The 25,009-nt window shown below is 33.8% G+C and overlaps 1 protein-coding gene across 3 annotated transcripts in view; it reads right to left on the reverse strand.

Annotated features, from left to right (window-relative positions):
• Positions 1 to 25,009, reverse strand: part of LRRIQ1 (leucine rich repeats and IQ motif containing 1) — a 230,869-nt gene that overhangs the window by 72,429 nt on the left and 133,431 nt on the right. For all 3 annotated transcript variants that reach the window (XM_086712713.1, XM_086712712.1, XM_086712711.1), the window contains one exon: positions 24,468 to 24,569. In XM_086712713.1, the coding sequence (XP_086568839.1) occupies positions 24,468 to 24,569 (102 nt within the window). The remainder of the gene's footprint in view (positions 1 to 24,467; positions 24,570 to 25,009) is intronic.

A 25,009-nucleotide genomic window follows, 5' to 3' on the forward strand; every position in this document is an offset into this window, starting at 1 on the left:
GAAGTCGCCAAGAGATCAGACCCACTTCCTAAACCAGAGCAGATGTACTCTTAGCTGTTTTACACACTATATTGAATTTTGGGTAATATTTCATTTGAAGAAAGAAGTTTTCTGCTAAAGTATAAAGTTTGAAAACCATTGATCTGGTGGACAAAGCACTAATCTCAGCATGAAAATGTTTAAATTAAATTTCCAACTCTGCTGCCCATTTATAATTTGACTTCAAATAACCAAGCCACGTCTAAACACATGACTGACAAACAAATGATTCCAAATGATTCTGATCGTAGCTTTCAGTTAAACTGTGAAGAAAGCTATGCAAATTATTCTATTTGGGTTGCTGTGCATGGAACCGCCTTCATCCCATGCTGTGATTGTAAGAATTCTGAAACTATCCTGTATCCATTATGTGTAGGGATATCCATGTTTTTCTCTCCTTTGGGGAGCGTATTTAAAAAAATCACCATACTAATAATGATTACAATATGTGCTGAGAGTTGTGACATGCCCTTCACATTACATTAATTTTCATTTAATCTTTATAAAACTCTTGAGTGATGCTCCCCATTTTCAAAGTGAAAAAAGGAGGTTCAGAGAATTAAGTAGTTTGCCCACGGTGACAATGGTGAAACTATAATTTAAAGCCAGTGGTCTGTCTTTTCTAACCCTATTCTCACTACACTATGTCATGTTACTTTTCTACATCAATTTTCTATACCCTAGATATGGTTACATTACAGAGATGGGGGATGAGAAGCAGTGTGTACTTCTTTCAGCTGGGGAAAGGCACAGATGTAATACAATAAACCTGCTTGAAAATAAATGAGCATTTGTTTTAAAAGCTCATACAACACACAGGCTTCAACATATTTGAAAAAAAAAGATGCTTGCATATTTCACTAGTTGTGGAACACTACTCTTAAAATGTTCAGGTGTATATACTCAAAATAATGGCTATCTATCATGAACAGATAGACAGCATGTGTAACTCAGAATAAGGGGGCTGACACGCAGGCAGATCAACCTTCCTGGCTAAGAACCAGGAGTTACGCTTGTTACATAGAACTCTCAAGAGTACCATGCAATCAGAGGTCACAATCGAGGCAACAGAAGCAATGTCACCATATCAGAGAATGGGCCAATTCAGATCTGCTCCTTGACAGTCACTGAGGTCAAGGCTTGCGGCAAATAATTGTATTAAACAAGAATATTCCCTGCACACTTTTAGAATTGTCATCTGAACAAACAAGCCCAGGTCATCTGTAGGTTAAATCTGAGTTCTTTTTCCTGGTACTTAGAGTTTACTTTCTAGTCTTAATCCATTACAGTTTTTAAATTTACCACTGCAATTTTCTTTAGATCAAGTGAATGCTTAATAATTTTTTGTTTTCTGACCTTAACAACAACAAACCTTCATTTAAATGCATGAATTTTTCATTTAATTCTATTTTATTATTTGCTCTAAACTGTAATTTTAAAATTTTGACCATAGTGATAATAAATTTAAATTCCATACTGTTAATGCATAAAGTGCTTTATACTTACATAACAAGGAAAATAGTCTCATATTCAAATTAAATAATCTCAAATTTTGTCAGGTAATTACCATTTATGTATCATTGCATATACCTTATATAAAAGCAAGTCAATTCAGAATAGTAATTTTGGATAAAAGTTGCAAAACTTACAAAAGTAATTAATATATAACAAAAGGTATAGTTATAAATAAGTAGCTAAAACATGCAATTAAATCAAATATGGAAAATAAAATATATGGGAAAGAGTTGCATTCAGGTATTTATATGAGATACATAATGTACAATATTAGTTCACATTTTCCTTACAGCAATTTGGAGTTTACGAATTATTACCACCACATTTTAAGAAATCTCAAATCACACTTGCAAATTTATTTTATTTTAATTTTAGTCCATGTATTTAACTTAATGTTTAAAATATCTTTAGTTATGCTACCATTTTAGTTATTGCTTAATTTAAATAAAAATCCTTGGGAGATTGTTTTTACTATAAGTTTTACTTCTCTACATATTTTCCACAAATCATGCTGAAAAATCATACATTCCTGGGCTCTCTTTTGTTCATATAAATTCCAAGAAACAAGAAAAGCAAGGGCTCAATGCTTGAATTTATTTTGTATTAATTTATATTTCACTCCTGAAAATTCTTATAGTTAGTATTTAAATTACACACACCCACACAATGTGTACATACATATACACAACTTCATGACATGGTTCAATAAAACATACAATAATCCAAATTATAAAACTGAAAGATTAAAATTGGCAATAGTTCGACATTCAACTGAGTAAGAGTGAAATTCTGTTTTTTCATGGCTGTATAATTAGTATATTAACAATAGAAAAGCATGCTTCTTAAGAATATGGCACATCATATTCTAAACACGGTCTAAGATAATAGTTTTCTTACTATTTAACCAGCCCTATAGCACTAGTTTCTTAATTTATCATGATTCTTTAGAATGTGTGAGATCAAAACTGACAATTTAAATTGTCTGATAAATTGCGTGATCCCTGTGAAAAGTGTAAATCTCAGCTTAAATGACTCAGACTAAGTGTCAATTTCAGAGGCTTTTCCCAATATTTACTTTCTAAAAATCATATTTTGAAGTTTAGTTCTAATATATTCTTAATTCATAAGTTTATTAACTATACAAGGGGGAAAAGTATCAAATGTATGTTAAACATTAAAACTGTTATTATAAGGAAACACTTCTTGACCTCATTAAAATAATTAACATTTCATAACATTTTATTTCACATCCAAGTTATGGAAAAGCAAAAAAAAAATTATCAAAACAAACTATAGTCAATTACATTTTCAGATCAGCAAAATGCACTTGTAAGAGTCTTCCTTCCCCTAATCCAATTGCCAAAGGCATTTTAGCAGCTAAAATAGGTGAGTAGAAACATTCCTGCCATACTTTCTGAAATGTACTTAGTTTTTTGTTGTTATTCTTTTATGATTTTCTTCTTTCTGTAGTTTTAAACTCTAATGAAAACAGAAGATTACATTCATCCACACACACACCCATACATATATACACATCTAATTGGAGTTAATTTGTAACATCACCATTCTCAAACTATTCCAGTGAGTTATTGAAATATTATTATTTGTTTTTTATTTACTTAATTATTCATTTTACAATCTGAATACCTTAAAGGAATAGAAATTAGAAATTATACTATAATCTTTTAGAGACAGCTGGTGATTTTCCATCATATTGGGCAATAAAATCAATGATTTTGATAGTTTTAAATGTGATGAACAAATAGAAGGTAATATATTTAATTTCGATTCTTTCATATTTAAGATAAATAATTCCACTTTAAAAGGAATAATTTTAGTCAAACTGTCTTCTATTTCTTTAGTTCTATGGCATTTGACTTGTTTCTAAAATTATCTGAGTTTCGCACTCTAAGACCTGGGTCACAACCTTATTTAGGGACAGGAAATAGTTATCAGGTCACTGAGTGGTCAAATGAAAAAGGATTTGAAATGCTTCAGCACTTAGAACTCTATTCATTGAAATGATTGACTCCTATGTTGTTAAAAGGTTGAAGTTTCTTTACTGGAATTAGTCAGCTTATGCCTATATGATTACAGCAATTTTAAGAAAAATCTACAGAGTATAAACAGAAAGATTATGAGTATAAGAGTACACATGAACAGCCTTATACATCTGCAAAAAAGGAACAGTCTTTAGGATATGCATAATATGCATAGATATTTTACTTAACATCTAAGTCTAGGGATAATATAAGTCTCTGGGCAGTAGGGTGCTATATAACTGGGGGTAAAAGCAAAGGGAACATAAACGTTATTCCTCTATGTTACATATCTTTTGAAGTACACTTAAAACTTGCCATATAAGTTTGCAGCAGATTTTACTATCACACAGGATAAAATTGTGTAGTTATTCCGGTATAATAATGATTAAGTGAAGCCTGTGATAGGTCTTCTTTTTTTTTTTATATTCACCTGATATTATTTCAAGTGAATACAGTCTATCTCTGATGATGGAAATAGGCAAAATAAGAGGAAGTTGGTGCAAAATGAGTAAATACTGGATCTGACTCATTTAGCACTAGATCAGTTTTCCTGAAGTCCATGATCATTATTGGAAATCAAAGTTACCATTTTGCACAGCTTCCAAGGCATGTAGTATTAGGGATTTTAGGAGAGAAGAGGAGCTTGTGGCTGGAAAAACTATACTTTAAAAATGGATGAAAAGTGGTAGAAGAGAATTAAGCCAAAGTATCACTTGAAAAACTCACTCTCCCAGTGTTTGGGTGCCCAAGAATAGAACATTATGAAAATTGCACCAAATAAAGGTATTCCATATTTATATAACTTTTATATATGATCACTAAAGTGATCACTAAAGTCGATGTTTTCTTCCACAAATGTTAAAGGAAGCAATCCTATCACTGACAGACAGAAAGTTGGAAAATTAGGCACAGATTTTATTTTTAAGTTTTATTTTATAATAAGAAACTGGGCTATTAAAACTATGTAACCAAAGCTGGAGTGCGTGCACTGGAAGGCCCCTGCAGTCTTTTACAACTTTTCAGAGGCCTCGGTTGTGAACTGGGTTTGCACTCTGCCAGCAGAGCAGCTCTGACCCATGGAGAGCACTCCTTCAGATCAACACTGCCTCAGGCCTTTCTGCTTTCTCCAAGAAGTCTTACATTTCAGGCATCAAGTTGAATTTCTTCTGGAGATGATTAACCCAAACCCATGACAGATTTTTTCCAAGATATCCAACCCCTTATGTTTATTTTATCCTGGCTCTTTTTTGGATGTACTGGACACAAGTAACTTACTCATTTTACATGTTAAAGGGCTGGTGGAGAGCCATTAATTCCCTTAAAAAATGAGAAAATATTTCAGTCTGCCGAGCTCTATTGTGAGAACTCATGTTAAAGACATGATTTAAAATTTTAAGAAAGGTGTTTCTCCTCTACTATAGATTTTTAAAAAGCATTTCATCACATCCCAAGATAGGGATCTTAGACTTTTGGGGAAGTGCATTCTCGTGGTGTATTAAAAAACACAATGTTAGAAGGATCAGTTACTGTTTCCATAAGCCCCTTTGTAGGGGGTTTCAACTAACCTAAATCTTGGCACATACAATTTTAGCTAATAGTCAAATAAAAAAATATAAAAGCCTCTATTTTCCTTCTTATATACCAACCCCTGTCATTGTTTCTATTTCTACATTTTCTTATTATTATGGGTGAGATGAGTTATAGGAAAATAATTCAGGTGTTTTTACATACTTCTCAAAGGAAAACATTTTAAACTCAGAGATGATTGGACCACTTATTTTGGAGATGACTATTAGTATTTTTTAAACAAGAACATTTTTCCTCTTCGAAGAAACGGTGCAGACGGGTAAGATTTTTATAGATATTTTGGAGAACACATTCAAATCTCTTAGATCTAAGGCTCCAAATGCATGGCATTTTTACTATGAACATTCAAGTTACATATTTTAAATATTGAAATATTCAAATGTATAAATTAACACATACATATAGCAAGAGAAAAAGCTTACATAATTAATATACTTAAACATTTATGCTCCTAAAATTAACAGAAATATATCGAAGGAAAAAAACACATAAAGTTAGATTTAAGGGATATAGTATCTGTTAAGACAAGCAAATTTAAGGAAGCATGTATAGATTCCAATTTAACATTGCATGCCAAAAATAAGAACTCTGTTTATCAGATGGACGTTTGTATATATGCCCATGTACAGATACATGATAATGGAAGCAAGCGCAACATGAAATTGGAAAGCAACTTCAAGGTATACACCAGCACGAACAAATAATTCCATTTAAACACAAGCATGTCATTTACAAGTGGCAATTCTGAGTGACCAGCAACTTTGACCCTGATATAAACTTTGAGCTCAGCATTTGGGTGATGATTATATGATGGTTCCATGGTAAATAGGTTTTAATTTCTTAAAATTAAGACTAAATATTACTTATGATAGTAACTCACTTAATTAATTTGTAAATAGTACTTGATATAATCTTTTCTCTTTAAATAGGGAAATCTCACAGATGCAAAAAAAAAAAAAAAAAAAAACACAGGATATATTTTGGAAAGCTTCAAGGGATAATTTTATTTCTATATAATATTGATAATACCTCAAAACTATTAAAAATTATAAATCTTAGAATCACAAGAATTGTAGAAAATCAATTCACTGCCCTTGTTCAGCAATTCTGAAAGTGTTAGTTTCTTCTATTCTTGAATAAAATTGCAAAATAAATTTTATCTTTACAAAACATATATCAATATCTGAATCAAAATATTTTATCTCTAAGTGGGGGATAAAAACTAAGTTAATTTTTGTAATTAGATTTATTACTGGAATGTTTAAAGATATCAGTTTTCTTCTTTAATTCATGCTTCAATGGGCTACCTAAGTTCAAGACCTTATACAGAGTGAAGAAAAGAAATGACAAGAGATTGCATATACATTGGGGGTGGGAGGTTAATGCCAGAAGTGTGACTGATTGATTGACTGACATCACTTTTAAAAGTCTGGATTAAGGCTGCCTGTCAAATTTGTCCAGCTAAAATTCAGAATAGAATGAATCACTGACCACAATCAGTATCTTGTCTATTCATTCAAGTATATGCATTTACCCTCATCTGGAAAATCCCTTTCCATGTAAAAATGATCAGCAAAACAGAATAATAAATTTCCCCTACACACATACATCATATTTTAAAGTATAATGTTTCAAAATGTATCCAGTTACTATAATCGAATTCTAAATTGTACAAATTTCATTGAAAATGGCTACCGTTCCTGATAATAGCAACGGTGAAAATGTATTGAGCTTGCTATGCATTAGGTACTATTCCCAGCATTTCATATGTACTGATCAATTTACTTGACCCTGAGACCTGTGCATTATTTCACATCATTATGCCAATTTAATCAATGTGGAAAGACATACAGAAAGGTTAGTGTATGACAAAGCCATACCTCTAGCAAGGGGTGGAGTTGGGATTTAAACCTAGGCAGTCAGCTCCACACCTTACTCTCTTACCCATTAGGTTGAGTATCATTTTATAATTAAAATAATGATTTTAAAAAATCTTGGAGAAGGTAGTGAAGCTTTGGGGGAAACACATGGGGTCTCCCGAGGTTATTAAACTACTCTAAAATCTCAATGGAAAATAGAAAATATTTAGTTTTCTAGAAACACAAAAACATACCTTGACTTCAATATATTACTCATCTCTATCCTTCCAAAAAATGTTTAAAAAACTAGGAAGCTTTAAAACGAAGGGATACTGTTCATAATGATGAAATTATTCAAGATCCAAACCCTCACAGCTGGTGAGGCTTAAGTAGGAAATGATTAAATGAATTCCAAAGTTTGCTAAATAGACCCAAAGGGTGGCTGAGACAGTGGGACCTAAAGCTTGAATGTGAACACTGAATGAGTTGTAAGTTTAAGTTGGGAACAGGCCAATATCTGACTTTGAGTAATACCAATTGGCAGGAAGAGTGTTTCTGAGAATCCAAAGATATTTTTTTTTAAGTCAGAACTGTTTATTAATTCAACAAATACTTATTGAGTGCCTAATATAGATGAATCTAATACTGTTAGGCTAGGCTTTGGGGATCGGAGGAAACAGAAATATGACTAAGACTGGATCCATGACCTTGGAAAGATTTATAGTCAGGGGAGGAAATAGATAAAAACATATAGTTATAGGACAATATTAAAGAAAGATAGGCAAAGGCCTATGGGAGGTGGTATTAGGAATGATGTACAGATGAAATGACATTTATCTGAGTCATGAAGGATAAGCAAAAGTCTGAAACTGGAAAGGTAAGAATAAGCATTTGAGATATATCATATAGATATAGTATACAAAGTTCAATATGGTTAGAGGATATTTCAGGGAGTGGGGAGATGCTACAAGGTAGTAATGGAAAGGTAGGCTGGGAAATGTATGTAAAGCTCACTGTATGCTTAAGACTTCGGAATTCATTCTAGAGGAAACAGAAAGGCATTACAAGATTTTAAGATGGGTTATGCTATATGCAGATTTATAGTTTAGAAAGACATTGCAGTGCAAACATAGATGACAGCATTTACAACACTGAACAAAATGCAGATACTACAAAGCAGGCTATTACAGTATTTCAAAGTAAGAGACATTGCAGGCATTGGCTGATGTGAGGTGGTGCTTATATTCAGTGAGTAAGGAGGAGAACAGAATTAAGATTATCTTGAGTTTTCTAGGTTGAGTGAATACCTAATGATACTACTAACAGATGGAAAGAAAGTATCAAACAGGTAGAGAGAGTGGAAGAAATATACTTCATGTTAAACCTACTGGGTTTGGGGGCGCCTGGGTGGCGCAGTCGGTTAAGCGTCCGACTTCAGCCAGGTCACGATCTCGCGATCCGTGAGTTCGAGCCCCGCGTCAGGCTCTGGGCTGATGGCTCAGAGCCTGGAGCCTGTTTCTGATTCTGTGTCTCCCTCTCTCTCTGCCCCTCCCCCATTCATGCTCTGTCTCTCTCTGTCCCAAAAATAAAATAAACGTTGAAAAAAAATTAAAAAAAAAAATAAATAAACCTACTGGGTTTGAAGTCCCTAGACAAATCAAAAGGGGAAGGATGGAGATAGACATTTAGTTATCTTTACCTCTAAACATACAGTATGTGAGAGGATTAGGCATTGTATCTTGATATTTTCATGATGCCAGTGGAATAGGTATGATTTGTACTTCCACGATGTTTGCTTTTGCATATGTATATCGAAGTATAATATCTGACCAAGTAAACATTGGCTATATGAGTAAATAAATATGTGGATTGAATATACTAAGATCAGAGACAAAATTCCATGGGATATTGATATTTAAGACACAGAAACAGGCACAGAAGACAACTAAAAAAGAGTGGCCAGATAAACAGGAGATTCAGGAGAGCGGGATGAACATAAAAAGGGAGAAGAGAAATTCTAGGTAGAGAAATTCCTGAAGAAAGGGAAAGTAGAATGAGGGCAGAAAAGAGATTCCTGAGTTTAGCAATTAAGAGGTAAACGCTGATTACTGTAATGAATACAGTTTGAAGAGAATGATGCGGATGTGACCAGAGTGTACAATCTGCATAACTTTACAAATGTATTGTACATGACATGCTCAGTTTCAGCTTATTAGTTTGTCTCTCAGTAGGCTGAGCCTCTGAAGCAGGAACTGATTTTTACTCGTGCCTCCAGTCTCAGGTACAATGAAAGAAAACAGAAGCTCAAAGACGCTTACTGAAGAAATAAAAAATACAGAATGATTAGAAGGTGGGGAACAAAGGCCCTGATTAGACTGCCTAAGGAGGTTGCTAAGAAAAAAAGAGAGAGAGAGAGAGAGAGAGAGAGAGAGGGACGTAGCTTGAAGGGTAACAGCTTGAAAAGGAGCATCACATGTTCAATGGCAGACCTGTAGCCTCCTCATAGGTTGATTTTAGGAAGGCCAAGAAACAAAAGACAGGAGATAACTAAACATGCAGAGTATCATGGCATCAGGCAGAATAACATCCAAAGCAAGGAGGAAAATTTTAGCTTTGGGAAGGAAGTGGGAAACCATTTATTAAGAAAGAGCAGGTTACAGTGATCTTTGTAACTGCTACTGGAAATAAAAGTAACGACTGCTGCCACATACTGAGCACTATGCTCAGCAGTGACTTCATTCCCCACAACTATTCTATGGGATAGGTATTATTGTTCTCATTCAATGGGTGAGAGCAAGTGAAATATACTCATACTCTGTGGCCACGATTTCTTTGCTTTTTCCCCTTATCTCTCCATGCCTACTGTGTTTCCCCTGGTCTAAGCCACCATCTCCACGCTAGACTACTGCAGTGACCTTCAATCTGGTCTTAATGTTCACTCTTATTTCCTTTCTAACTGTTCTCTACAACACATGTTCCACAACCGCAACTTGAACAAATCTGACCATTTCATCTTTTGCTTACATTGACTGTTGTTCTTGTAATACCGAAGGTCAATTCTTCAACATGGACCAAAAGTAATGGACTAAAATTGCTCTGTTCCCTGCCAACTTCATCTCTGGCCATACCAGTCTTCTTTCAATTCCTTGAATGGTGTAGGCTATCCTTGTCTTCAAAGTCTTTCAACAGGCCCACACACTTGTTATATACAACCACCCCCTTTGCCTAGTTGCTGCTTCTTGAACTTCAAATTCAGTGTCACTTCTTCCCTTATCTGATTGGGCTAGATTCATAATGAACTCCCTTTACTTTTCCTCCATAGAATTTTATTCATTTGTGTCATTATATACTTACATGAGTTTTTATAAATACTCTCAGCTCCCACTTCAACCAGATAGTGAACTCTATTACCCATGGTCTGTGTTTATTTCATTCACCACCCTATCTTCATCTTCTTGCACAATGCCAAGCTCATAGTGGATAGTCAATAAAGATGTGTTGGTAGGTTAAATAGGGAATGTAAGGAATTAAGTCTTAGTTCCCACATTTAAAGGCTAGATCATTCTAATATCTTCTAAACATTTTTATTCAATTTATCCTATGACTTATGTGGTATATATTATTTGATCCAATTAATTAATGAGAAAATTTAGTATAGAAAGGTTAATTCACCAAAATTACATAGGTTTGGGCTGGGATCCAAATCCAGTTCTATATAATTCCTAGTGTATGTGTTTCTGTTGGGGTGGAGAAAGCAAAAATAGAATCAGATGAATTTAAGACTCATTAAAGAAAAAAACTAGGCAAATGATTTGATGCGGAGTTATGAAAAACAATGCAAAAATGTTGTTACCCATCTATAAATATGTAAAATTCACCAGAAATTACTATCATTATTAGATCTTCTGGTCTAAGTTCATTGGGATTTACCTACATATCCATCCTTCTTTGTTCTTTATAACTTCTTGTATCGCCAAGATCTCATCTGGAATCTTTTTCCTTTTGTCTCAAGAATACCAGTTAGTATTTATCATAGATTTGGTCTATTGATGAAGAATTCTGCTTTGCTTGTTATAAAATTCTTGTTTTACCTTAATATGTTTTCATTTATTATCTGTTCATTAAAACCAAGACCCTTTAATGGATGATTCAAAAAATATCTCATGTAATCATTTAAAAAAAGCATCAAGGTTATAGATGGCATGTCTTTATGAATGGAAAATGGTTATCCTCACCTCTGCCCCCTCCCTATCCCCAATTTATACTCTTAAAGGCAACCATATTCATCCATTAGTCATTTCTTCTACTATTGGTCTGAATGTATCTTGATGTCCTTATTTTTATATATCTATATTACCTATTGACTTCACAGTATAAAGATTTAGCCCTTTTACAACATCTCTACCATACACATATATACCTCTTCTTCCCAGTTCCTAAAAAAGACCATAATTTTTGGTTACACCATGACTCAGTGTTTATCTTTTTATGACATGTAAGTATTGTTTACCACTCAGCCATATAAGGTACTGAAAAAGAAGGGTTAATAGCTTGTTCTATGGTTTTCCTCCAGCTGCAGGAAGGTATGAGGATTTGATCCTCGGGTCAAAAAAACTGTTAGAACTTAATCTATACCACATGTAAGATCAATGAGAATTCAGCTGTATCAGACTAAGTGCTTTTACCTCATTGTTGAGATTGAATCTTAAGCAATAAGCAAGCAGGATGAATGAAATGCAACTGAACCAGAGAATGGGAGCTAGATATATACCCCTAAGTAGACTGGGTTACTAGTTGAGAAGACTACATGACTAAATGATTATAAAAAGCTCCTGGGATCCCCAGAGCTGATGGCTTCCTTTAACTGAAGTTGTCCACACACTTACAGCCTCATCTCTCACGCCCCCGTGTTTCCTAAGTGAAGAAGGACTGGAACACACCAGATGCTCTGCCCAGGTATCACAATGTCCTCTCTATACTAAGCATGCTTTGTGGTTTCCTCTCCTTTGTCCTTCCTTAAAGCTGAGTAAATTTAGTGTTGTATTCTTCCTATTGTGTTTCATCAATTTAAGTGTTCATTTGAACTCAAAATACACAGCTGCTCTGAGAAAAACCAGCACAGCAGTTGCAGATAACATTTCGTGCCTTGTACAACTTTTTTTATTTTCTCACATTTAGTTATCTCATTTTTTACATTAGGCTAGCTTTCTATGTATGTGAGTTCATTAGTTTCATCTACTATAGGCTTCATCTACTATATGTTCATGTGTTAGTATTTTATACACATATCCACAGGTCACCCCAAAACTCTTTTCTTACAGAATATACCTCCTTTATGTTTGAGCACATACAACAATCAGGAATTTTTTTTTTCCTCAGAGAAATTGCTCATGATGTTTTCTGTCATTATGAAGTATTTAATCTCTAAGCCCATGCAACCTTGGATCTCTCCTCACCATCACCATAAATATTCCTTTGTCTCTTTCCTTGAGAGATCTCATGTATGCTTTTTCCATGGTTGACTTCTTTATTTTTGAGTAGTTCCTCCAGTACTTGCTGAGCAAGTTTCAAGGGAGATAACCTAAGATTTGGCATGTTTTATAGTTTTAAATTTTATTAATAGTTTCTATGTTTACAGAATTCTAGGTTGGAAATAACTTTTTCCAAGAATGTTGAATTATCTTCTGGATTCTGGGATTAATGCTTTTAGATAACTGATGCATTGCATGTGACCTGTTTTTCTTTCTGGAGGACTTTCAGGCTCTTACATTCGTCCCTAGATTTATGACATTTTTTGAAGATATACCATAAAGATGGGTTTATTTACATTCATTTTCCTGACATTCAATGGGTTCTCTTGATCTAGAAACTGGTATCCTTTAATTTAGGAGTTTTTGGAATGCTTTTTTTTCTGATCATTTCTTTCAATCTATTTGTTATTGAATTTTCTCTCTTTTTGGATCTCCTATTATTTATCAAGGGCTGGACCTCCTGGAATAAGTCTCTTTTCTATGTTTCCTCTCATATTTCATATCACTTTGTAATTTTGTTCCAATTTCTGGGAAATTTCTTTAACACTATCTTCTAACACTATCTTCTAATCTTTTGCCAAGTTTTCATTTCTGATACCAAGTTTTTGTTTTCAGAATGATATTTTTGGTTTTCTGACCTCTCTTTCTTATTATAGCATCTCATTCTTATTTCATGGATGCAATTTTATATCAATGACAATATTCATTGTATATTTGAAGAATCTTTTCACCTGGTAGTGTCTGTTCACCTGGTACAGTGTTTATTTAAATTGACTATTACATTTGTTAGGTTTTTTTCTCTATATTTCATGTTTAAATTTGCTTCAGATCCTCCTTTGTGTGCTTATATTTTAGAGCAGGGGGTCTGTAAGGTTGATAGGAAACTCTGCACCAGTGAATGAGGCCTTTTCTGAGAGCTTCACCTTAAGATGACTTACCAGAGTCCTGTATTGGAAATACCTGATGTCAATATTTAAATGTTTCCTCTTGGACTGATAAGAATATCCAGAAACACTCTTATCATCTCTTTCCTGGAGGTTAAAGGCATGGTGCTATGGAATTAATGCTTATGTTTCCCCAAAATTCCTGTGTTGAAATCTTAACTCTCAATGTGATGGCATTTGGAATTAGGGTTAGATTAGGTAATGAGGATGGGGCCCTCATGATGTAATTAGTGGCCCTGTAAGAAGAGGAACGGAGAGATCTCTTCTCTCCACATGCATGAACCAAGGGGAAGCCATGTGCATAGATAGTAAGAAAGTGGCCATGCATAAGCCAGAAAGAGAGCTCTCACTAGGAACTATGTTAGCTGGTATTTTGATTTTGACCTTCCCAGCCTCTGGAACTGTGAGAAATAAATTTCTGGGTTTTAAGCCACCTAGTCTATGGTATTTTGTTATGCCCATCTGGACCAAAAAACATGATTATCAGAATTCTGGGAGCTGAACAGGGGAAGGGGTTGGGAATTTAGCATTTAACATATACCTACATCTACTCTTCTTAGTTTTAGCGAGGTGTCAAGCAAGGATTTCCTGAGTCACAGATTCTGTTTTATCCTATTAAAAAAAATTAAGTTCAAAAATTTTGTACAGGTAATCCAGATCTCTTCACATTACTTCCACTGGGCCTAATACCATCATCCTGAAATTCTGAGTTTGAAATAGTTCTCATATTTCATTGCTAGTTTAAGCTTTTGCTTTCTCACTGTTAGTCATATATGTATGTTTTCTAGTCTATAAAATTATATTACTGTTGCCCCTTTCCTATATTTGTTAGTATGTGTCTTAAAAAAAATATCTACTCTGAAGTTTTAGTGAGGGTTTCCAGATCAATCAACTTTAGCTAAAGTCTTAGATTGACATTTAATTTTTAAAATATCATGAGAGGTAAAGACTGGTGTTCTCAGTTACAGATGAGAAAACAAAAGGCATGAGTCCACAGCTAGTGAGTATCTACATGAGATTCAAACCTGACTTCTCAGTGCAAAACAGTTGTTACTTTGTTATCTTATGTAGCCTTCTTCAGATAGAAGACTAATGCTCTCTATGACGAACTTTCTAAGGTATTGTAATAATTCTCTGAAACCTTGACAGGATTATTGGCTATCTCAAAGGACAGAAATTTTCCTATACAGCAATAGGTGGGCATCTAATACAGATGGGCAGAGAGATTTTGTTTTCAAGGAGCAAGGGACAACAAAGATAAGGGGAAAAAAAAAAAAGGTTGCCATGGACTCCTTATCTCAGAACCCACTATCTTTCCCCATTTTCTTTGTGAAGGTTAGCTCAGGAATCCAGGTGTTCTCCTCCTTATTCCTCGTGACTGTACAGAGAAGCAGCAGATGGGGAGCTCGGTGGCATGAGTGCCTTGTTTTTCATTTTTGAAGATGAAAGTTTTGCTGGGTATAGACTTTCACACTGGAACTTAATTTCTTTTAGTACTTTGAAGATATCATTACATTGTGCATTAGTCAGCTTGGGCTGCCATAACAAAATACCACAGACTGGATGTTTTAAGAACAGAAATTTATTTTCTTATAGTTCTGGAGGCTAGAGGTCTAAGATGGAAGTGCTAAAAGTTTAGTTCCTCAGACGCCTCTTTCCTTGGCTTATAGATGGCCACCTTCTCACTGTGTCCTCACATGGTCTTTTCTCTGTGAGCATATACTCCTGATGTCTCTTTCTTTTTGGATAAGTATACCAGTCCTCTTAGATTAGAGACCCACTCACCCGACCTCATTTAACCTTAATTATCTCCTTAAAAGCTTTATCTCCAAATATAATGAGAGGGTTAGGTCTTTCAACCTGTGAATTTGGGGGTGGCATAATATATAACAATTGTCTTCTGGATTTCATCATTTCTATTCAGAAGCCAGCTTCATTATTTATTATTACTGGTCCTTTGGAGATAACAAACTTTTTTTTTCTCTGTCTCTTAAAAAAAAAAAGTTATCTCTTTTTTTCTTTTTGCTTTCTCTCTCTTTTTTAGCAATTTTGCTATGATATGCTGCAGTGTAGTTTTCTTTGAATGTATATGTTTTATGGTTCATGGAGTTTCTTAAATCTACAACTTGAAGTTTTCCTCACTTTTAGTAAATTCTCAACCATTAACTTTTCAAACATTACTTTTATGACACTCTCTCTCACCACTTCTTGGACTGTAATTACATGTGTGTGAGACATTTTTGCTGAATCTTGCATGTCTGATCTCTTTCCTGTATTTTTGATTCTCTTTCATTTCATGCTTCAATTTAGATTTTTTAAAAAATGTTTATTATTTTTGAGACAGAGAGAGACAGCAAGAGAGCACAAGATGGGTAGGGGCTGAGAGAGAGAGGGAGACACAGAATCTGAAGCAGGCTTCAGGCTCTGAGCTGTCAGTCAGCACAGAGCCTGATGCGGGGATTGAACCCACAAGCCGTGAGATCATGACCTGAGCTGAAGTCGGACACTCAAATGACTGAGCCACCCAGGTGCCCCTAGATATTTCTTTCAGACCTATTTTCCCATCTCTCCTCAGTTTTGATTAACCTGTAGTTAAATCTATCCATTGAGTTCTTAATTTCAGTTTTTTAAGTTATACTTCTCTTTTGGATATTTTTATAAGTTCAGTATCTGTTGAAATCCTCAATTTCTTCTATATCCCTAAAGTTATTACGTATATTTCTTTAAAAATCTCCATTATCTGAAATCTTGTTGGCTCTATGTGTATCCATTGTTTATCCTGGTGTTCAATGTTGTCTCATCTCTTTCTATGCCTGTGTGTGTGTGTGTGTGTGTGTGTGTGTGTGTATGTGTGTGTGTGTGTGTGCGCGCCAAACACTGCATAGGAAAAAATGTAGAGGTAATTTGAAGTTTGGAATGTTATCTAGTTCTGGAGATGTTTTATGTTTGTTTCTGGCAAAAGGCTACTAGAAAGTCTATTTGCAATGCACCTAGACTGGTGACATTATCAAATGCTTTGCTTAGCTTCTCACATCTTTGTATTTTCTTCTTGACTCATAATTCTTTGCTTACTTGTTAGTTCTCTAATGACTTCAATTACATTCTTAAAAATAACTTTTCCAGCTTTTAAAGTTGTTCTCTGCAGGAGGGTTGGTTTGAATTACATAGTCTTCTCTTACCAGAAGTAGAAGTCCTCTTGTATTTTTTAATGGAAAATAAACTAACATCTCATAGTCTACATAACATGGTTTGTTTAAAAAACCTTAAGAGCTCTGAAATCCTTTCCCATTTTTAAATCATATACACACCATATATACATATACACACAAAAAATACATATAAAGTATATATGTATATGTAAATCATCTATACATAAGGTATATATACACACTATAAAATATATAATAAATATTCTATTTTGGCTGAATTTGGGGGAAAGTAGAAAATACAAACTCTTTATAACTAATCTGGTTAAGGAAGAGTTTAATCAGCTTTTTTCAAACTTGGGATTACCATTTCCTGAATCCCCCTTATCCACAGATATTTTATTTTTTTATTTTTTTAAATGTTTATTCATTTTTGAGACAGAGAGAGACAAAGCATGAGAGGGGGAGGGCCAGAGAGAGAAGGCGACACAGAATCCAAAGCAGGTTCCAGGCTCTGGGCGTCAGCACAAAGCCCAAGGCAACCTTCAAACTCACGAACCACTAGATCGAGATCATGCCCTGAGCTGAAGTCAGACGCTTAACTGACTAAGCCACCCAGATGCCCCTCCACAGATAATTTTTTTTTTAAATTTACAGTTTGCTTCATGCTCTACTGGACTGAATTCCTAATCAGATTTTTTTCTGTAGAAAGTTAAATTGATTCTGAACCTTATATAAAAAAATACCATGATACTGTCTAAAATATATTTAGGGAGTTTTAATTATGTCGCTTACACATATTTTTCTTTCTTATTCAGATATTATTGAGTGCCAACTATATATCTGGCTCTATTCTAAGTGCTGAGGATATAGCTAAATAAGATCTTCCCGACATGGTTCTCCCTTGGTAGAGCTTACATTCTATTAGTGGAAATACAACATTTAAGTTAAATTTTAACAATTTAGATTAAATAGGACAATAGCAGATAAATGTAATGAATGGAGCGGGTGTTGGGTGAGAGAGTTACTAGGTAGAGAGGAAAAATTTACTAAGGTAGTGTTGTGAGAGAAAGCCTTCTCATGGGACTGGAGACACAAACTAAACAATGAGAGGGTCATTGTGCGAAGTGTGGAGGGCAGAGTTTCCAGGCAGAACAATGAAGTATAAAAGCCTCAAAGTAAAAAATTTCTTATCATACTTGAGGAACTGAAAAGGGTTCTGACATTTACAGTCAGGTGGGCCATGATATAAACGATAGCTTTTGTTCTAAGAGCAATGAGAGATCATGGGAAGATTTTAAATACTTAAGTTACATAAAATGCATCATATTAAATTCTACAAAGGAGGTTAAAATACAGCACCTGACCTTCAATATTCTTTAAAGTTGAGCTTCCCACTTACTTTCCAATTTCTATTGACTCTTTCCCCAGATCCTTTTTTATTAGTCAGGTTGAAAAATAAAAACATTCATACAAAAGTTAGACAAGATTTTGCTAGTTGATTTTTAATTCTTTGTAGGAACAGGCAAATTTTTACTTTTCTAATATGAATGAAGTTTTGTTTCCTATTTCAAAATGCTGTGGTAAGGATTTCATTATGTTATAGGTAAAGCACATAGAACAATGCCTGTACAAGCAGTGAGCAACAAGCAAGAGTAAAGAGACTATTATCATATCATATCATATCATAATTATATATTATATTATATTATATTAAATTAATTTTTTCATATGGTAGATATAAGTTTATTCTGGTTATTGTGGGAACACAGTAAGTGGTGTTGTAAGCTAGAATTGAAAAATTTTTTCTTAAGGGATTAATGTCTGAGGTGACAAGAATTAGCCAAGTGAAGAGATTTCCTTCAATGCATAGGACAGTGAGTCCAGTTAATCAAAGGAAACAGCATATTCAAAGATGTTATAGAAGCATCATGTAGCTCCATCTACATTTGAAGTTATTTAAGGGTATGGTCCTTTGTGTTTTTCTTCACTAAAAAAGTTTATGAAGCATCCATTATGCATTAGGTGTTATCCTAAAGACTGTGAATACCAAGGAGATACATGTAGCTTAACATTTAGTAAGAAAATAGTAATTTGAAGTAGAGTCATTGTTGCAAACTGAGATACTGATGGACAGAGCACATTTTATGAATATTCAGATCCTTGTTTATTTTGACTAATATTGAGTCTTGCTCAGTAGAAATAAGATTGCAAACATCTCTTCTTTACAGCATGACATCAGGTATTCTTTGGTTGCTTGCAATTATTCTCCCAGCTCTTAATACCTAATCACATTGGCATTAATAGCAAGTACTCTATACAACTACAGAAATACAAGACGTACTTTAAAACAATCTACATAATGTGACACTGTGCCTTAAGCTGGTATTAAAAGGAAGAAAGCTAGAAGAGAAAATGCTTGTAATCATACAATAAAAAATACCACAAAGGAAGATGGTTTGGCTAGAAATGCTCTGAAGTAAAAATTATAGAAGTTGAAGGTCTTTTAATGTCTTCAATGCTCAAAAATTTAGTACAAAAATATTTGAACATCTATGATGTAAAAGGACATATGGTGTGTGTAAATCTTCAGTTTTATAAGAGGAGAAATAGAAAGCATGCTAGTGATGACAGCACCAGACTGGGAATTAAGAAAACCTGACATTAAAATCAAGTAAAATGTCCCAGGGAATGGAGGAACGAAGACAAAACTTGCCTCTCTGAGAAGGTTGTTGGGCCAGATCCAATTGTTTTCCTGGCTTGTCTAGCTTCCTTCCTTGGCTAAAGCCAAAAGTCTGAATTTGGCATTGGTTTAGAAGTAGCAAATTTTAAAATTTGAGCAGATTAGGGCAAGAATGTCACTTAATTTGTGAATAAATAATAATAAGAAAAAATGATTCAAAAGTAGAGTGTTTACTTTTGGGCTGTGTGGAGATGTTCTCATCTATCTGAAAATTAAAATAGGTGATTAAAAATATGGTCACTTTTAAAGTCTAACATACGGTCCCTAATAATGTTAGATAATCATGATAATATTAATAATAATATTAGATGAGGTAGGAGTTAATTACATGGCACAAATTAGACATTTATCACCATGTTGGTACTAAACTGTTTCTTAATTTATATTAATGCAAGCTATGAGAAAGAACAAAATTGGCTATTAGTTTCCCAGAGTTTTGCCTAACTTAATCATTAGTCTTTATTCTTTTTCTTAAATATTTTGATTCTAAGGTTGTATATACATTTCAGCATTATCCAAGAACCTTTGCTCTTCAGTGTCTGCATTTTGTTTGATTTTTGCTAGCATTGTTTCCATAAAGAAATTATCTCCATTTCTGTTCAGTCACTTACTCTCTGTATGATCTTGGGCAAATCACCTATCAAACTCTCAAAACCAGTTCCCTCATCTGTAAAATGTTGCCAGTTATAATACATTCTTCAGAGTTTTTGAAGATTGAATCAGAGAATTTAAGTAAAACTCTTGGCACAGTACCTACCTAGCAAGAAATACAATAAATACTACCAATTGCAAGCAAGAGGAAAAAAGAATAAAGCTGTACTTTTAAAATGACTATTGCAAATGGTTACAAGTTTTGAGGACTTAACTATATATTTATACTGCGTATTTCAAGCATTTTACAAGGAGGATCTCATGTAATCCCCAACAACTAGGTACTATTAGTATCCAATTTTACATGTGAAAAATAATTCTAAACAGGGAAGTTAAATAATGTCCTCAAGGCCACGGAGTCAATAAATGGTGGAATCAAGATTCAGTTCCATTCAGGCAGTTAGTGTTAGACTAACTCTGGAATCTAGACTTATCTTTATTAAGCTAGGCTTCTTTTTATACCAGTGATAGCTATGGAAGAGTGATGTCAGGATGCTACACTGAGCATTTTACCATAAAAAAGGAAACTTGGTAGGAGATCTCTGAGGTAATAATCAAGAAAGTGTTTCAAAGTCTAAGGCAAGATCAGATACTGAAGCCTAAGTAGGGATTATGGGTGACCTAGGGTAAAGGAAAACAGTAATCCAACATTAAATAAATTATAAATAAATAAACAAGTCAATCAAGTAAACCAATGTTGAATCTGTAAAGTCCTCAGACTCTTAGCTTTGTCTCACAGGAATAACTGATTGATACCTAACATACTGCACATGTATGAGGTTACCCTAGGACCAGGTATGGTCAAAAGTTCCTCAGCCTTCATAAGGTTACAGCTCTAAATCTGGCAGCTAGACAAAAATTGTCAATATTTCATGTTATCGCAAAATAGAAAGATACTTTGTAAAACATGGTCTATTAAAAGGGAATAATTTTTTACCTTATAGCACTTAATATTATTTGATATTTCATCAAATATTCCTCAAATTTAAGTGTATTTTTTTGCCTAATAGAGGATATGGACCACCCTCTCTGTCCTATTAGTGACATTCAGAAAAAAGCAGCAATAATAACTAAATAATTTTAGTATAATATATAAGAGAAATCATGGAAATACCCCACAGATAATATTGCAAAGTGGAGAAGAAAATATTTTTTAAACTTAACATTAAAAAAATCACACAGTGTTATTATAAATGGGAATTATAGGGAGAAATCATCGAATAATACTATCATCTAATCTCAACAAAACCAAGGAAATTATAAGACAGTGCTGCGATGCCATTGTGCTGAGAGAATGTTTCAGATAGAACATTCAATCTAAACCTACACTGAGATTTAATTCTGATCTCCCTCACTTTTGGGGGGTAAGATGCCCAACTATTAATTTCATTTGAAATTTTTAAGGGAAAAGTCCTTCCAATGCTCTAAAATGAGATTGTGATGATAATTGTGTTATTGTGAATATATTGAAATTCATTGAATTGTACTCTTAAATCTGGTGCATTTTATATTATAGAAATTGTATCTCAAAAGGCCTGATTTAAAATTTTTTTTTCAACATTTATTTATTTTTGGGACAGAGAGAAACAGAGCATGAACGGGGGAGGGGCAGAGAGAGAGGGAGACACAGAATCGGAAACAGGCTCCAAGCCATCAGCCCAGAGCCCCACGCGGGGCTTGAACTCACGGACCGCGAGATCGTGACCTGGCTGAAGTCGGACCCTTAACCGACTGCGCCACCCAGGCGCCCCTCAAAAGGCCTGATTTTAAAATGTGCCCTCTACTGGGAAGCTGGGGTGAGTCAGGCTACTCAGGGGGAAGCCGACTGGCCCTTACGGCAAGTTAGGAAATAATGTGAGTCCAGGAAGCATGTGATGCCAGAGAGACAGGTAAAGTCACCTTGGGATTCAACCTGGCCAGCAATGATCAAATTACCTTTGCTTCACTCTTTCCCTCTTAAAAGAAGGTAGAAATAAACATACTAGGTAAAAAAAAGTTCTTCCATGTACAGCTGTTTTTGCCAAGCCTATTCCTTCAAAAACAAAAGAACAAAAAAAAACAAAAAAAGAACACCAACGCTGAAAATAACTGTCAGTCACTAGATTATCTGGGACCCACATAATACATAATGACCATTCAGTGAAAATAATGAAATGACAAATATATTTGAGGTTGCAAAAAGAAAAAAAAAAGTAAATTAAATGCATTTCATATGGATGAAAGTAAACAAAAACATATAACTTCATATCATGAAGCATAGGTAGAAATGTTCTATGTTCTATAGTCTACTTTATTTCTGTCAGTATTTGAACTATTCCTAGCATATTTTATATTAACACACAAATCTATAAATATACCATATATATTCTATTCTAGCTGGTAGCATACCTTCACACTTCACAGAACAAGATAATGCGACCTATAGAACAGGCTGGGATAGATTTCTCTTTTGATTGTGAGATGTATGCTAATTTAAAGGGCAAAAATGCCCCAATTATCTTTCTCACTAGGCATTGCCTTTCTAAAGTAACAATGCTTCTATTTAACAGGTAATAGCTGTGGTATTGTTATTGATTTTAGCAGAATTTCACCTCTTTCTTTCACAGTGAAATGGTGAAATTAAGACTGTAATAAGGAAATTAACTAATTAAAACCCAAGCCCTATTTTATATTGAAAACATATTTTAATTTTGTTAAAATACTAATTGATAAGTATTTTTTTGAAATATTGGTTTTTGACACCTTCAATGGTCACGAATTTTTAAAAATGTTTTTCTAAGGAAAATTTCTAATATTAAAAAACAATTGAATGGTAGAGCAAGCCTACATATACCATCATCTACTGATCCAAAAAAATTCAATAATTTGCTATACTTATTTTATCTATCTTCTTATGTATATATTTACTACTAAAGAAAATTCTAGACCCCATGTCTTCCACTGCTACATACTTAATAGGCATCTAAAGAAAAGTATACATTTGGGGTTTATCAAATTTTTCTTCTGTAAATAAAAATATCTATTTTCAATATGCTATAATAATACATAATTTTTTAATAATTACTTTTGAGAGAGGGAGTCAGACAGCACAAGTGGGGGAGGAGCAGAGAAAGAGGGAGACACAGAATTTGAAGCTGGCTCTAGGTTCCGAGCTGTCAGCACAGAGCCTGACGTGAGGCTTGAACTCACAAACCACAAGATCATGACCTGAGCTAAAAATGGACACAACCGACTGAGCCACCCAGGTGCTCCAATAATGCATAAATTGTAAGACTTATTTAAAATGTATAGAAGACAGAGTATTAAAAATTCTAAGTGGTTCACTTCCCTTCAAATGTATTTTTCCTATTAGAAATTATAATCCAAAAGTATAGATAAAATTATGAATATTGTAATATTAAAGAGAAAGCAATGGCAAACTTATTGTAAGTCATGTTGGCTTCTCTGACATATTTAAATATTTCTGTTCAATAATGTAAGTCCATAATTCTTCCAAATGCTGAAATCAGAAATATAATCTGCCATTTAGATGTATAAATCCTTTACCCCAAAAGTCAGTTGGGCAAGCTTCAAATATAGTAAAATATTTAAAATTCCATAGTTTAATTTATAACATTTAATGCAATTTGTGTATATTGGCAGTAAAGTAAATATATTAGAATATCATTTCCACATGGGTTCACTTCCACTGATATTGGCTAATATCAGTCAGTGTAAAATTTGAATAAAATTAGTAACACTGATGAAATAGCTTTATAAGATTTCACATAAAAATATAAGAAATTTAAATTTATGTAAGCACTGATACAAATACTAAACTACTATGCTAATGAATCGATGCACTAAATTAGTATTTTAGCTCCAAGAGACATATTTTGACTTTTATTTAATTATACCTTATATATAATATTTCATATATGTACTTTAGGACTGCTGAGAATTAAACTTATTTTATTGGGGTGCCTGGGAGGCTCAGTTGGTTAAGCATCTGACTCTTGGTTTCGGGTCAGGTCATAGTATGACTGTTCGTGAGTTTGAGCCCTGCATCAGGTTCCGCACTATCAGGGCAGAGAGAGAGGGAGAAAAAGAGAATCCCATGCAGGCTCCTTGCTATCAGTGCAGTGGGGCTTGATCCTACAAACCATGAAATCATGACCTGAGCCAAAATCAAGAATCGGATGTTAAATCAACTGAACCACCCAGGCACCCCTAAAAATTTTTATTTGAGATACAATTTTCCATCTTTATCTTTTTTCTACAAATTCTTTTATTTATTTATTTTTTTAACTTTTTCTTTCAGTTCTAGTTACTTAATGTACTATATTAGTTTCAGGTGTATGATACAGTGATTCAACAATCCCATACTCCATCTTTACCTTTTTTACCTATGTATCTATGATTAAACCATACCTTCAAAGTGATCATCTCTTCTGGGCTGTGCCTTCTTTGGTGATTTTGTAACAGAAACTTTACTTTCATTGTTTTTGAATAATTCTAGGCAAACAGTGGGATCTAGACAAAAAGAGCAAGATAAGACAAAAGTTCAGCTCTGGCTCATTCTATCTCTGAAGTGGCTATATTTTTTTATGATAGTATTAAAAAATAATACCCACTCTATAAATCACTGTGATATTGGTAATTATGTCAAAGTTTCATAATATGAAATAGTAACTAACCATTCACATATTCTTGGTTTTCTGATTAAGTACATAGCCAATAATTAATACAGAGCACAGAAATGCTAATAATGTGAAAAAAATCACATAAACACTTTCTAGTAATGGCATCATCTTTTTATTTTGGGAATTGTTTTACTGTTTATTTTAGCTCCTTTCTTAAATTCCTGATTTCTGCTGGAATGAAGTAAAATTTCTATAAATTCATAATAGGTGAAAGCTATTATTACAGGAAAGGCCATATACCCTACTATTCTCTCCTCTACATATGAGGAC

The sequence above is a fragment of the Puma concolor genome, chromosome B4 (genome assembly GCF_028749965.1).
Source record: "Puma concolor isolate L17-30 chromosome B4, mPumCon1.1.hap2, whole genome shotgun sequence".
Lineage (NCBI taxonomy): Eukaryota > Metazoa > Chordata > Mammalia > Carnivora > Felidae > Puma > Puma concolor.